The 14,180-nt window shown below is 45.0% G+C and overlaps 1 protein-coding gene across 1 annotated transcript in view; it reads left to right on the top strand.

Moving 5' to 3' along the window:
* Positions 1-5,137: 5,137 nt before the first annotated feature.
* Positions 5,138-14,180, top strand: part of ntng2b (netrin g2b) — a 54,748-nt gene continuing 45,705 nt past the window's right edge. The window contains 4 exon segments of the mRNA XM_031859865.1: positions 5,138-5,617; positions 6,874-7,434; positions 7,436-7,475; positions 7,477-7,707. Of these exon segments, the coding sequence (XP_031715725.1) occupies positions 7,406-7,434; positions 7,436-7,475; positions 7,477-7,707 (300 nt within the window). The 5' untranslated portion in view covers positions 5,138-5,617; positions 6,874-7,405.

Raw genomic sequence — 14,180 nt, 5'->3', positions numbered from 1 at the left:
CCAATTTGAGATCTCCCATGACCTAGCCAGCATATCAAAAGAAAGGAGTCATTAAAGCAGCACTCATTTCATTTGTCAAAGTCAACTTAGTGCTCATGGGAAATACTAACTTCTGAAAACACTCTCATCTTGTCTATTGTGGCTCTAGAGAGGCTTTTTTAAGTTTAAAAAAAAGACCTATGATGTGGTTAATCATGATTCCATACGAGGCCAACAGTCAAGATATATTGGCCTCTCCCACATAGACCATCTTTTTTTGCATCGTCTACTAACTTTTCCATTTTAATTTGAAAATTTACCTTTCTACTGAAGTGTCAGAGAGCTAGACAGAGAGTAGAGACATACTACTATTTATAAGCTTGAGTGTATGTATACCAAAAAAAAAATATGCAGTGATGTTTTGTTTAATTTATTAGCAAATGCAGGAGCAGCTCACAGCTGGAAACCAAATCAAACAAATTGTGGATTGTAGCAAAATCGCTCCAGGAACACAACAAAAGAAAGAATAAAACGATTAAAGGGTACACTAACTGCAAAATACTGAGATAGAACATAGGGGATTTGATATTGTAAAACAAAACTTATATATAAATAATATATAATAATAAATAATTTCGCACCTCCACCATGTTCACACACACATACACCTTCACCGTATCACTGTACAATTTCAGCCTCCTATCACGAGATCCCTTCAGAAACTCCTTGTAGACAACAGCACATCAGTACACAAACATGACAACAACAAACAGTAAACTCCACTTCGATAAATCGTCCACATATGTAAACCAGACCCGAGTGAGTCTGTGATCAATGAGCTCACTCATTCACACAACACATGAATGAGTGAGTGAGCAGTGTGTCCGTCTGAGTGACCGCATCAGTCATGTCATACGGCGAGTGCAACTTAGCATTTGGTGACGTGGATAGATGAGTGAGTGAAGAGGAATGAGGAAGTGGATGACTTATTGATTGATCCATTGAGTAAGAGGGTGAGCGAGACGCCGGGTTTGTTACCGTAACCTTCAGTGGCGACAGACACTTTGCGGTGTTGAGGAGCGGTCTTGTGCGTGTCTTAGAAAGAAAGAGAGAGGGAGAGAGAGAGGGGGGGGGGAGAAAGGCACCTCCAGAGGTTTGCATCGATCACTGGATCACACGGGGACACTGAGGAGGTTCAGTCGTGCTGCGGACCGACAAGCAGAAAAGAAGCCGCGACACACAAACACAGCACACACACACACACACACACACACACACACACACACACACACACACACACACACAAATGTGTACACTCATGGATTCACCTTCCACACCCCGGCAACGCTGCATACACACACCCAAAAAAAAAATAGATATAAACAATGCCTCTTTTGTATGCTCAAACCCTCTTTCTCGCTCTCTCTCTCTCTCTCTCTCTCTCTCATACACCCACACACACCCACACACACACACACACACACACACACACACACCACAGTAGATTAGTGTTTCTGCTGCTGGCCCAGTGTGGGACAGGACACCGACTGGGGCCCTCCTCAGATGCAGCTAAATCTCAGAGTCGACGGCTTGTCATCCCTTCTTATAAAGTGACTGCTATGCGATGTAGAAGGATGAGCCCTCAGGTGTTATTCCAGCTCATTACAGCTCACTTCTTTTGGATACTTAACCACTGCATCCGCTTTCAACCAATCCGGCTTCTCAGGACAAACAACAGAGAGGTCAGCCTCAAGCTCTATTAAAGTATAGCAGCAGAAGGGGTTGACAAAAAAAAAAAAAAGGTAAACTCAGAAATATATTTTGGGGTTGAGTGGGTAAAAGGGTTGGATGTGGTTTGTGGGAAATGAGGTGAAATGTGTCTGTGTTTCAGGGTCACTCCAAGGATATTTCTGGTTTCCCTTGTGGGCAAACACCTGATGCAAGTGAAAAGAGCATCACTCCCAAGGTAGGACCACTAACTAGGAGTTGCTAGGAGACCATGATTGGTGTATGTGTGCATGTTCGTCTCTCTCTCTCTCTCTTTGTGTGTGTCTCTATTCCTTTTCTGGAGGACCCATTTGGCTGTCATATGTCCATAGTGACAGGTGTTGTGTAGTCTGGGAGGTTAACAAAAGGTTTACTGACCAAAAGGGGGAAAAGGGGCATGGAATGTTAGATATGAAACCAATCAAAGCTTTTAGAATATAAACCTAAAAAATACATACAGAAAAGTGTATCTGTGTGTGTGTGTGTGTGTGTGTGTGTGTTTGATTACAGCCTGGCCATCTGGTCAAAGCATTTCATGATGGATAGATAAATTATTTCTGATCATGCCCAACTTGTTTGGTGGCCTTCCCAAAGTTCCAAACTGATTTATGTGAGAGCGTGACTCCCGCACAAGTTGACTTTTGCGTCATCCTTTTTCGGCAAATAGCGAGAGATAGGGGGAGGGATGAGGCTCGTCCTGAACCTTGTCCAAACTCTGCAGGCTGCCACGATGAAGGGTATATTTTTTATCAAGGTCTGCCAGCCAGGCTACTCCGACAGTTCTGTCCGCTGCCAAAACACAAGCGCGGCGAGAGTGAGAGTGAAACAGAGGGAGAGTATAGAGAAAGATGGAGGGTGACAAAAAAAAGAAGAAAATAAAAAACAAGCAAACTAGTGCCGTCATCTGATTTTTCTTTTCTTTCCACTTACTGACACTCAGCATTTGACACAACTTTTCAGATTTGGTGAGCCCACTCCGGGGAGCCGAATGATTCACGGAGCAGATTTCTATATCATGTTCAATAAATCACAGAAATTACATAATGTTCACACGCAGCCAAATCACAATTAAGCCCGTTTTGAAGAAGGATGTCTAATTTTACACTTTGAACACAGCATGGTCGCCAACATTGTTGCAGGAAATGAATACTGCAATGCCTTGTTGTGCTACATAGTGTGGCGTGTACAGGTCTATTAGCCAGGACAGGCTGTTCTATTGTTATTGATGCTCTTGTTTAGTTAGACATAATTGAATTCCAAAACACAAAATCACTCATTCATCATGTTGAGGGTTGACATTTTCTATTAAGTTACTGATGCACGTTCGAGTGAATTTAGCTAAGTTTTAAAACTCATCCAGATGTGGAAAATGTGCAGTTGGCTAAATATGATCAGGATTTTTGTGAGAAGCACAGAGGGGTTAATCACAGAGGGTGCAACAAAATGCAACCAGCTTCTCTGCCTACACATGTAATCCTTATCCATTGGTGAAATAAATGTTGGGAGCTTAATCATGCTAAGTCACATTTCCAGCACGGCTGAGGCTCTCTGACCAGCGCTGAATCAGTGATGACCCTCTGCTTTAAAATCGCTCACACCAAGCAAGCGAGAAGAAGAAAAAAAAATGTTTGTTGCACATAAGAATATCTGAAAACCTTTGAAAGTCTAATACTGAAAGTAAAATATAAGCTTTTTACTTTTTTCTCAACCAAATTGCACGTAGTTGGTGTTTCATCTTTGACTCAAGAGGCCGTTTGACAAATGCAGCAGGCCTCTTTTTCCCCCTTTGCCCTCGTGCAGCGTCGATTAAAGACCTGTGCTATTCTATATCAAGAGCCTGTTATAGCAGCGAATGCCGTATTTGTGATGTTCTATTGATCCCCGAGGGGGGAATTTGTCTTTCAGTCTGGCACTGTTAACAGTGTAGTGGAGAGGGGGGGGGGGGCTCCTCTCCTCTAAAAACACCTCAGCAGTACAAAAAAGGGTTAAGGCTCATCGCAAAGATGCAAAAAGAGAGGGAAGGCCCTGCAAGGACAAACTATCGATCCTCTCCTGGGTGTACTGCCAGTGTTATACAGACGTCCATAATTTCCACTGAATCATACATCTCGTTCTCCCTCTGCCCCCCTCGTCTTTTGGCCTCTTCCGTTGCCCTAAAATGTGACCAGAGGTGTGAATAATGTCAGCCCCGGCCATTCAGTCTCTGAAGTGTGAATTACACTGTCCTGGCTCACTTTGGACTGATTATGCACATCTGTTCCGGCATTTTCAGTACAAAGGTGTTAGTAACTCCAGTGGTTTCCAAAATGAGGTGCAGGGGCCTTTATAGGGTTCTTGCGGATGCTGCAGCAGGTCCCTCACATCATCAACGTCAGGCTGTAAAAGCTTGAAAGCGTCGAGCTCGTTTCACCTCTGGGCGGGTTTCAAAGTGTGCTTTGTCGCACCCGTAACCTCACCCAACAGTGATGTCACTGTCCTTTTAAAGAAACGAATATAAACAAATCTGCTTCTCGCCATCCTGTAGTGACACAGAAGTGTACTCCAGGATGCGTCAGTCCACCGTGACATCACTGCTGTAGCTGCACCCCCAATTTGGGTACCACTGAATTACCCCACACCCTGCATTGATTTGCAACTCCACGGACTATTGAAGCATGGAGAGCAACAACCGCAACACACAGCTGAGGGGGATTAACAGGAGTAACATGGCTAAAGGCCCCGCTCCATATCAGCACCACGGGCAGCGCACCACTCTGCTGCAGGATGGGACCGTTACACATCATTGTACCTGACCTGTGTACATTTGAACTAGGTTCAGATCCACTGATAACCATGTGCAATAAACTTAACTAATATCACACGTACTGCTGGCTGAAGAAACAGCAAAAGTTAATATCCAGTTGATGTTCTAAATGTTATAAATAATATAATAAAGTACGATAAGGTCACGTACATATACAATCAGTACAGCTGCAGACACATTACAAGTCTCATCAGTATAAATGTTTTTTAAATTTTTTTACGCAGGGACAGCTGTGAGTTCACTCTCCACATGAACAGCGTTTTTTTTTTTTTTTTTGTTGTTTTTTTACACATCTGGACAGATTAAGGGCGAAAGTACAGTAACACCGGCCCCATTGGTCCTTCAAGCGAGCAGGGTGCAGAATGCGGACCGGTCCTGGTGGGTTACAGTTTGGAGCAGGAGCACCGCCCCAGTTCAGGCAGCAGGGCCGGAGCAGATAAAAGCTCAGATAGTGATTGAAAGTGATGGTAAAAGGATTTAGCCTGGGCATTAACAAAGAGAGAGAGAGAGGGAGAGAGAGAGAGAGAGAGAGAGAGAGAGAGAGAGAGAGAGAGAGAGAGAGAGAGAGAGACAGAGAGAGCAAGAGAGAGCAAGAGAGAGAGGGAGGGAGGAGAAGGAGGGAGGGTGATATTTTCCATAAAGCCTTTTTTCTCGCTTTCTTTCTGCCCTTGAGCATCCCGGGTAAACCCAAGCTTGTAAAGTAGGAAGAGGAAGAGGAGGAGGAGAGGGGGGAAGAAGGGCGGGCACAAGCCTTTCCTCAAAGTCAATATTTTATACTTTTGATACTCCTTGACGCTGGATTTCACTCCTCTTTTCCCAGCCCTTTCCAGATCTAGGACACCGATCTACCGTGCGCAGTCATCCACGGTGTGATTAAAAAAAAAAAAAAGTATCCGGGAGAAGAGCAAAAACAAACAGCGAGACGGGGCAGCCAGATAACGGGAGTACAGCGAGGACCGCGGCGTGGAACGAGTTCAGTGGATGATCGGGGGGGGGGGGCATCTTTTTTTTTGCCCAAAGACGGGGACGTGCATGTTCCCGGACCTCACTCGCGGATGCATGTTAGAAGTAAGTGCTTTATCTGATTTGACAAAACATCTCGCAACACGATGCATTTTTGCCAAAGCTCTTCGAAGTCTGCACCGAGAAGAAGCTGCACTGAGTTGCAACACAATATCCGAAACCACTCCGGGATAATCGGAGTGGTGAGGGGGACTTTCGGCTTCATTCGCACTATTTCATGCGTTAAAACGCATTGGTCTCGGAATGTGCAACACACATGTAGTGCGAGCGATGCTGCGCGGCGGGGGGGCACTACTGTAGCCGACACACCCCTACAACACTGTCAGCGCCGGGAAATAGCTTTGACGACTTCACTTGTCAGCTGAAGTAAGTCCGAGTGCACGGGCTGTGCGGGACAGCTTGCGCGAGGACCTGGCTTCTGTCAGTGTGGGGTGACAGTCGGATTAAGATAAACGAGGGCACGCTGCAAAAAGTGTCGACCATGGAATAAATATATATTTATTCATGTATTAAAATCAGTTTAAAATCAAATTATAATTTTAAAAAGTGAATAAATCCGGCACGAACTACTTCCTGTGCAGTTCGTTTATCTTGACGTTTGTTATTAGATTAATGAGAATATGCTGGAGTAAGAGAGTAGGCCAATAATCAAGAAAATCTCTAGAAAATGGCACTTGATTCAAGAAAATGAAGATGATGTGTGCGTATAACTGTCATTTTGCATATATTCTCGTAATTTATGAAAATAGGCGATATAGGCAATTAAATGCCTCCTCAGATTGATATTTCTTGCAGTGCAGTTATTTTAAAAACAAACATCTGTAGCCTACCCTCTATATCCAGCATTGGAGAGCCTATACAACTCTGCGCGTAAAAACACGTGCTGCTGCCTGGTGCCACCGGTGTGCGTGCCAATGTTATCCAAACAAAGCTGCGTGTTTTCATTTACAACTTTTCATGTTAAATATCGCCGACGGTTAGAGGCGGATTTAACCAAACTTGCCCTGCTTGTAACCAAGTTATTGTGCCACACATCCACTTAAAAGTTCTCCTCATATAGTCTGAAGACGAATGTGGTGGTTTTTTAAATTTCCAAGCTAAATTACCGCCCATTACTAGGCCTATAATAATTAAGGAGTTAATTATGCAACTAAATGAGAACACAACCCACCCACCCACCCGCATGCAGCCTATATTTCAAAGACTTACATTAGACGTTTATTCATGCAAGTGAGAAATACCATGCTGGATGCATGTCATCTCAAACTGTGCTCTGACAAAGTGTATCTTTGCATTTACAGAGAGATTAAGGATGTGCTGAATGAATGAGGATACGTTGCTCATCACACCAACTCCCTACATTTGTCCTCATTTCGCCACAGGACAATCAGAGGAGCTCGGCCAGTGCAAAACGTCCAATGGATATACCTGAAGACGCAGCGTCCTCTCCGACCAGCTCCACTGTTTCCCAGCAGGACACCGCTCTCTGAGACATGGACCCGCGTGAACCTCTCTCACCCAACACCCTGCAACACTATGGTTAAAGTGTATGCCGAGATTCATCTCTGTAACATTATCCGCCTCTCCACCCACCGCTCATCTTCACCAGGAAGTCAGACGTCGAAACAAGACAGTGTCCCCCTCTCGGCTCTGTGGAGTCCGTCGATATCTGTGAAGAGACACTGAGCGAAAGTTCCCGACACAGCGACCTCTTGTCGTTTAGGGCATCTATAAGCCCGGAGGCGAGCTGTGCCAATCTACCTGTACCTCTCCATTCACAGTACAGCAGTATGGCGGTAGGGATGTCCACCACTTCCTTATGATTACCACTCCATGCACCTCACCTCTCCTCTGAGCTCCGTGGCCCCCTCACCTTGTGCCGGACCCCGCTCCAAAAACACCCCCCCCAGCCTGCCATGCTCCTCCAGGCCGTGTGTCTGCTGCTGCTGCACTGCTTAGCCTCCACTCTGGGCCAGTACGAACTGTGCAAGTCCCTGGTGAGCACGGATGAGGGCTCGGTGTGGGAGCAGTACGCGTGCCAGCCGAAAACCGCGTCCATGCGGGAATACATGCGGATCAAGGTGGATCCGCCTGGAATCACATGCGGAAACCCGCCCGAGAGGTTCTGCACTCTGGTGAGTTCACCTCGGGACTCGTACTGCATCTTTTACACCTTCATGAATAACTTCAAAATCCATATAAAATGTATATATTATGTATATTGTTTTGAAGCGTAAAGAGTGTGAACAATGCAAACAGGTGCTCCACACATGCAGAACACCTTGGTTGGTCTTCATTTAAATACAGTTTAAGTCACTTGTAAGACGCATAGAAGTGTAAAAAGTTGAAAACTATTATTTTGAAAATCAACAAGGTCACGGGGTTATGCAATTAAGCTGAATAGTGACAACAGTGAAAAGTAATGACAGATATTCACACAGCAGAATTCACACTGTAAGGGCTATAGGGAGCTGAAAGGGATGACATAAGTGCAATGACTTGGCAGGACTCGACCTCCCTTAGAGAGATCCGGAGGTGTTGTTTACATTAGTATGGACTTGGCAGCCTGGGATCCGGTTTGATTAGAGGACCTCACATTTCCTCTGGTAAAATGCATATAGTGGGACCTTTTTAGTTCCAAGGACACTGAAGGGTGAGCTGCGGGAAAACTCGTTAAAATGTCTGCTACAGCGATATTTAACACACTTTAGCCTGCAGGCTAGTTCCCATCCCAGCTAATGCAAGTGTAATAATTTGAAATACGGGTTATAAAATCATTGCAATACTAAGAAGACTGCAATTAAACTTCCCACCGCCTCTTCAGAAGAAAGTTTTATATTTGAGGTTTGACTCACTGTGTGTGTGTGTGTGTGTGTGTGTGTGTGTGTGTGTGTGTGAGAGAGTGTGAGAGAGAGACTGCAAGTTCATCCTCTTGATGATCGCCCCGCTGTCACCGACTGTCCACTCACTGAGTTGGCCAGTATTGAAGGTGCCAGACTTGTCTAAACAGCCATGAGTCAGGATCTCACAACAAGTGTTTCTGGAGAGTGTTTAAGCTCGTCTGCATCACATCATGTCATGCTGTTAATTAGGTATTTGCATCCTGTACGACTGGAGATTTGTTACCTTAGAACAGATTTAACAAACAAACCTCCGCCCCCAGTTTTCCTCCCTTCCTTCCTTCCTGCCTTACACGGAGACTAATAACAGTACTTGGGGTCATTTGACAGGAGCAGGAAAGGATCTTGCGCTCCTTGGATACCTAACGGTTAATGATTTGTTTAATGTAGAGGTAGCGGAAACCTTGTCTTGAGAAAGCCTCTCCGATGACTTTCTCCTGAGACAGGAGACGGACAGAGACAAGGGGGAGAAGGGGGGAGAATTGAAGAGAGATGCTCGCTGCCATAACGTATTGACGTCTGCCCCCTAATGGCCCTGGCCTGGAAACTTCTATAACTATGTTTCTGAGTGAGCAATGATGAAATATTGATGGGTTCCTTAATGGGCTTCCTTACAAGGGTTGGCCAGCGTCGCTCCATTCTAAGGATCCAGAGTGCCCTGCTAAGCCGGCGAGAGAGAGAAAGAGGGACAGAGGGCGGGACGGGAAGGAGTTTGGTCTTAGTCAGCACTTTCACTTCAGACGGGGTCGTTACAGTGGAAAGTTGTAGTTCTTCTCAGATCATCTGCGACTGTGGGGGGATTGAACCAGGCCCCCTACTGCTGACTGGGGATTTAGAGAATGAAGAAGCTGTGAGATGAAAGTTTACTTAAGAAATGAGGGATGTCAGACTCAAATGCCGACATAATGAGAGAGCTGAGTAGGTTTAACACTGTCACTAGATCATTATTTGACTAATCTTTGGCTATGTAAGGTCCTATTGAGCAAAAAATTACTTTTCTGGCATGTAATAATCCATATTTTTCAAATGACAATCTAAGCACTTTGGGTTAGGAATCACTGCATATCACTTGGGGACACTTTAATCAAGGTTATTACATCTGCTCCATCTTTCTTTCGGACACACTGACGGAGTATTAGTTAAGGGTTATTAGTATACAGATCATTTCTTTTCATGCAAGCAGCATTTTTTTTTCCTCTTCCAATTGCCCCCGGATTTGGCAGCTTTACAGAAAAGCCGGTTTCTTATCCAATTGGTGTACATCTACATTCACTCATTCAGCAATCCCACAAGTCAAGGGAATGTCGGGGCACTGCAAGTTAAAAAAAAGAAATTAGACTGCATCACCCAATGCGCAGAGCTGCTCATCCTTAATAAGACTTGAGACATACTGCGGAGGATGCTAAATAATATTTCCCCCTGCTCCCATCACCCTACGAGTGCTACAGTATGCTCCAAAAAAACTATGGGAAAATTCACTTTTGGGGGGGTTTTGATGTTGAGGAACTCTGTCGCTTTCTCTGCTTGCATAGGTTTACAGTCGTTTTTGGTCCCTCCATCTCCACAGGGATGCATTTTTTTCCCCCACTCTATTTATCTCTCTTATTCCCTGGGAATGCAGCATCCTTCCTCCTCAGCCAAAAAGGCCAGCATGTTGGCTTCTTCCAACATGACGGGCTTCCAGCACTTTGACAAAGATGCTACTGTCACTAGTGCCGTGTTAGGAGCTTCAGTAGTTTCTTTGTAGTTCCCCTGTATGATAGCTCGAGTCGTAGCTTGCGGTTGAGGATGATGGAGTAAGGAGGCATGAGGGGGGGGTGTTGGAGAGGGGGATAGTTAATGATGAGGGAGAGGTGAGGAAGATCCAAGCTTAGCTAAGCAGAAAGATGAAATCAGACCACAGTTCCACACAGTAGTACACACAGTGTCGATATAAAAACGCTGCATTCAAAAAGCTCTCATCGTACAGTTGTTTGTTATTTCGCTTTTTGGTTTTGAACCGAAACCTTCAATCAACCACCTCCCTTGGGTCCCGAGAGCAGCCGAATGCAAATGGGATGCGTGCATGTGTACGGGAATGTACAGTGTGCCTCACCTTAGCGGGGGGACCAGCAGGGGTGTGCGAAACGTGTGCACGAGTTGGCTGACTGCGCACGGTAGTATGTCTAAGAAAGACACACCTTCCTGTTCCACAACACATTTGCCCGTTTTAGAAGGTTGAAATCTGCCAGCTCTAAAAATAGACATGAGAAGAGAGAGAAGCTGCGCAGCAGCGGAAGGGGAGCATGCAGGAAGGGGAGGAAGATGGCAGCTGGTAGCGTGGATCAGTGCTTCCCAGACTGGGCCTATGGCCATACCTCATACTCCCTGCCCAGTGTAGCCCTGCCAGGCCCGGCTGGCCTGCCCTGCCCAGCAGTGGGCCATTGAGGCCACGCGGACGGGCCACGCGGACGGGCCACCCACACCCAGCAATGGGCCATCCCTGATGCACCTCCCTGGGGTTAAAGCCAGCCCAGGTGGCCAGTGTCCTAATAATAAACCCTCTGAGGGGAATTCGGGCGCAGCATGAGCAGGTTTGACAGTGCAGGGCATAATTAACGAAGGGAACACAGAGAAAGAAACAGGCAGCTAGAGAGAGCGACAGAGAGAGTGACTGTACGAACAAGGTAGGTGGGGGAGGGTGTAGTGATGTAATGGCATGCCTCCCCATTAGGACACAGTTGAAAGTGATCAGAGTGTGTTTAGATGTGTTGGCAGAATAGAAGGATAGTTATAAGTGAGATTTATCCCTGACTCAGGTGAGACTAAGAAGGATTGGCCGCAGGGGCTTAGAAAGCCTGAGGTGAACTTAGCAAACCGCCTTGTCTCGCCATCAGGATCTAAGGACTGATGGCTGTTTGGAGAGGAGAGGCCATAAGTATATAGACGCTACAGAGCCAGTGTTTGGACATGTGTGAGAAAAAGACTGGCCAAAAGATTTGAGTGATAATTCAAAGGGAAATTTGTACCTGGATGTTATTATCATATTTGTGTCCCTTATGACTATTCTTCATGATAAAATTGTACTTACCACCTCCATAGACATTTGGGAAATACAGACAAGTGCGAGTGAGCGTGAGCCTCTTAGCTTTCCAACAAAACTTCAGTGCAGCAGAATCCGTCTCAAAAATACAGACAGAAAGAAGTCCCCTGGAAATGCCTGGAGACACGTATTTGAGAAGATTTCTGTCGATCTGAAATGTTTGAAGAGCTGTAGGAGACTCGCACTATTTGCCACTCTAGTCCCCATTCCCCAAATTTTAAAAACTTGGGGAAAAAGTGGAAATATGGGATGCATCAAGAAGAACCTTAGTCAGGGCAAGGACGATGAGTATCTAAGGAGAAACTTTCTGTGTCAGACTCATAGGCAGCTGTTTGACATGATTTCTGTTGATTTGAAACGTTCTTGAAATCTATAGCAGACGCATGCACTGATCGGTGCGATTGAAATTGTTCGTCCTGGAGTCCACCTCCAATCTGTACGATAGAGGTGGTGAGTGAAATGTTATTATAACCAAGAATTATGACAACAAATACCAGAATTTCCCTTTAACGTCTCTAACACAGCAGCTCAATAAAAGATGAAGCACACTGATTCTTAACATCGGGTGTGTTTACAGGAAACCTGCTCCCATTCTAGCGTATGAATGAGACAATAATTTGCATGTCATTTGTAATTGCCTCAAGTGGTGTCACATGAGTCGGCGTCGGTTGGGTCTGAAGACTAAAGGGAGGGTACCAGACTGTAGCCCGCTTCTCACCGCTGCTTGACGCTATCGGCTCAAGGCTGCATTACTATAAAATACATGCATGTCTGGTTTAAACAGTGGTGCTCAAGTTGCATTGTGGGTAATGTAAGTGCCATGTTTCGAGTAAAAACTCATCTTGTTCTGCTGCTCAATTTTGTTTATCTTTTGAAATTAATATCCGTCATGAGGAGTGCAATGCTAAATATAGACGCTACAGAGCCAGTGTTTGGACATGTGTGAGAAAAAGACTGGCCAAAAGATTTGAGTGATAATTCAAAGGGAAATTTGTAAATCTGAGGAGTACTCTTTAAGAAACACAAAAGGTAAAATATGAAGATCTCTGTTGCACAAGCCACGTAATTTCATCTCAAAGCTTTAAATCCTTTTCCAGCCCGTCTGCCTCCCTTTATCTACATCTCCTGCTTTGTGATTGCTTTAGATTTAATAACAGACATCAATAAAAGATAATAGCTTTTACCTGAATTCACCTCATCAGTGCACTCAAAGAAAAAAAAAAAAAAAAGCAATTCTCCTTAATATTCTGTTGTTCAGTGCACTGTATCGGCTGTAAGCATTACCTAATTTTAAGATAGGTTCCTAATATAACTCGTCCGGGTCAGACTGTGGTGATCTGCGCCGGTCAAGCTTTTGCTGCTGCTTTGGAGCAGCATGGTGTCCCCGCTCTGTCCTTCTTCTCTCCTCCTCTAGCACAGTCACACATGCCTATGGCAAACATTTACTTTTGGTTGCACATACACACACACACACATACATAAACAACACCCACCCACATAAACACACACACCTAAGACACATTTACACTGCCGTTAGACGTTTAAACAGCAAGCGAATAATCACCATTTCAAGTAATCAAATTCAAAGGATTTGTAATTGCATACGTGTACGGAACACATACACTCTCATGGATGTACACATTTTTTGAGGCAACACACACACAGACACGCAGACAGACACAGCATCTTCTCTCAGGGTAACAAGAACCAGTATGATGGAAAAACCTCCAACAAAATATAAGATTAACGTTATAAGTGAAAAAGCAATATCCCTTTCTCTTTGCCTCTGTGGCCTTTTTAATGGGAGGGTCATTTCATTCGATGTTTCTCCAAAACAAAATAAATTGTGTTCTCTGAGCGTGTCCCTACTTTTATTCCCCTTGCTAGCAATATAACTTAGAAACTCCTATAAGTGGAGGAAGAAATAAAGAGGAGAGAGAGGGCAAGGCGCCGGCGGTGACAGAAAATATTTTGGGGGATGGGGGACAGAAATGGTCATAAAAGCCATGGAAGAGACGAGGAAGGGCATGCAGAGTACTATTTTCTTCGTGCTTTATTTCCGTGTAAATGCACAACGGCAGCTTGCTATTCCTGTATGCAATCGGAAATCTTTTATTACAGATGTTGTGTTCATAAGTCCCCTTATAAACTGATGTGGTCAGGAGGTCAGAGAGCGCACTCACCGATGCAAACTTTTGCACTTGAGGAGTTGTTAATGAGCATTTAGAATCGCATTGTTAATCCGCAAGTGAAAACAAGGAAGTCACTCATCGCCGAGGCATCGCGGCGGCTGTTGTCGTGGAGACAGGATCCCAGTGAGGATAATTGCTGGAGGGGCTTAGCAGTGCGGGCCACCTGCCGCAGCAGTTGGCCGGGATCTGTGTGTGTGTGTGTGTGTACGTACGCGGGTGTTTGTGGGTGCGTGTGTCCTGGCATAGACGTAGTGGGCCGGGGTAGAGTAAGGAGGACAGGGCACACAAAGGGCTTAAACATAACCTCACGCGTAAGTTTCTCATGGGGGATAATATTAGCCTATATTACAGTCATATCACCTCTATTGTAGCTAATCCTTATGGGAGAATCGGAGAGGTCATAAATAATAATAATAATAATAATAATAATAATA

Source organism: Anarrhichthys ocellatus, unplaced genomic scaffold, assembly GCF_004355925.1.
Source record: "Anarrhichthys ocellatus isolate YVR2014 unplaced genomic scaffold, GSC_Weel_1.0 scaffold23, whole genome shotgun sequence".
NCBI lineage: Eukaryota > Metazoa > Chordata > Actinopteri > Perciformes > Anarhichadidae > Anarrhichthys > Anarrhichthys ocellatus.
Note: the sequence above shows the minus strand (reverse complement) of the source record. Positions and strands in the feature narration are given on the sequence as shown.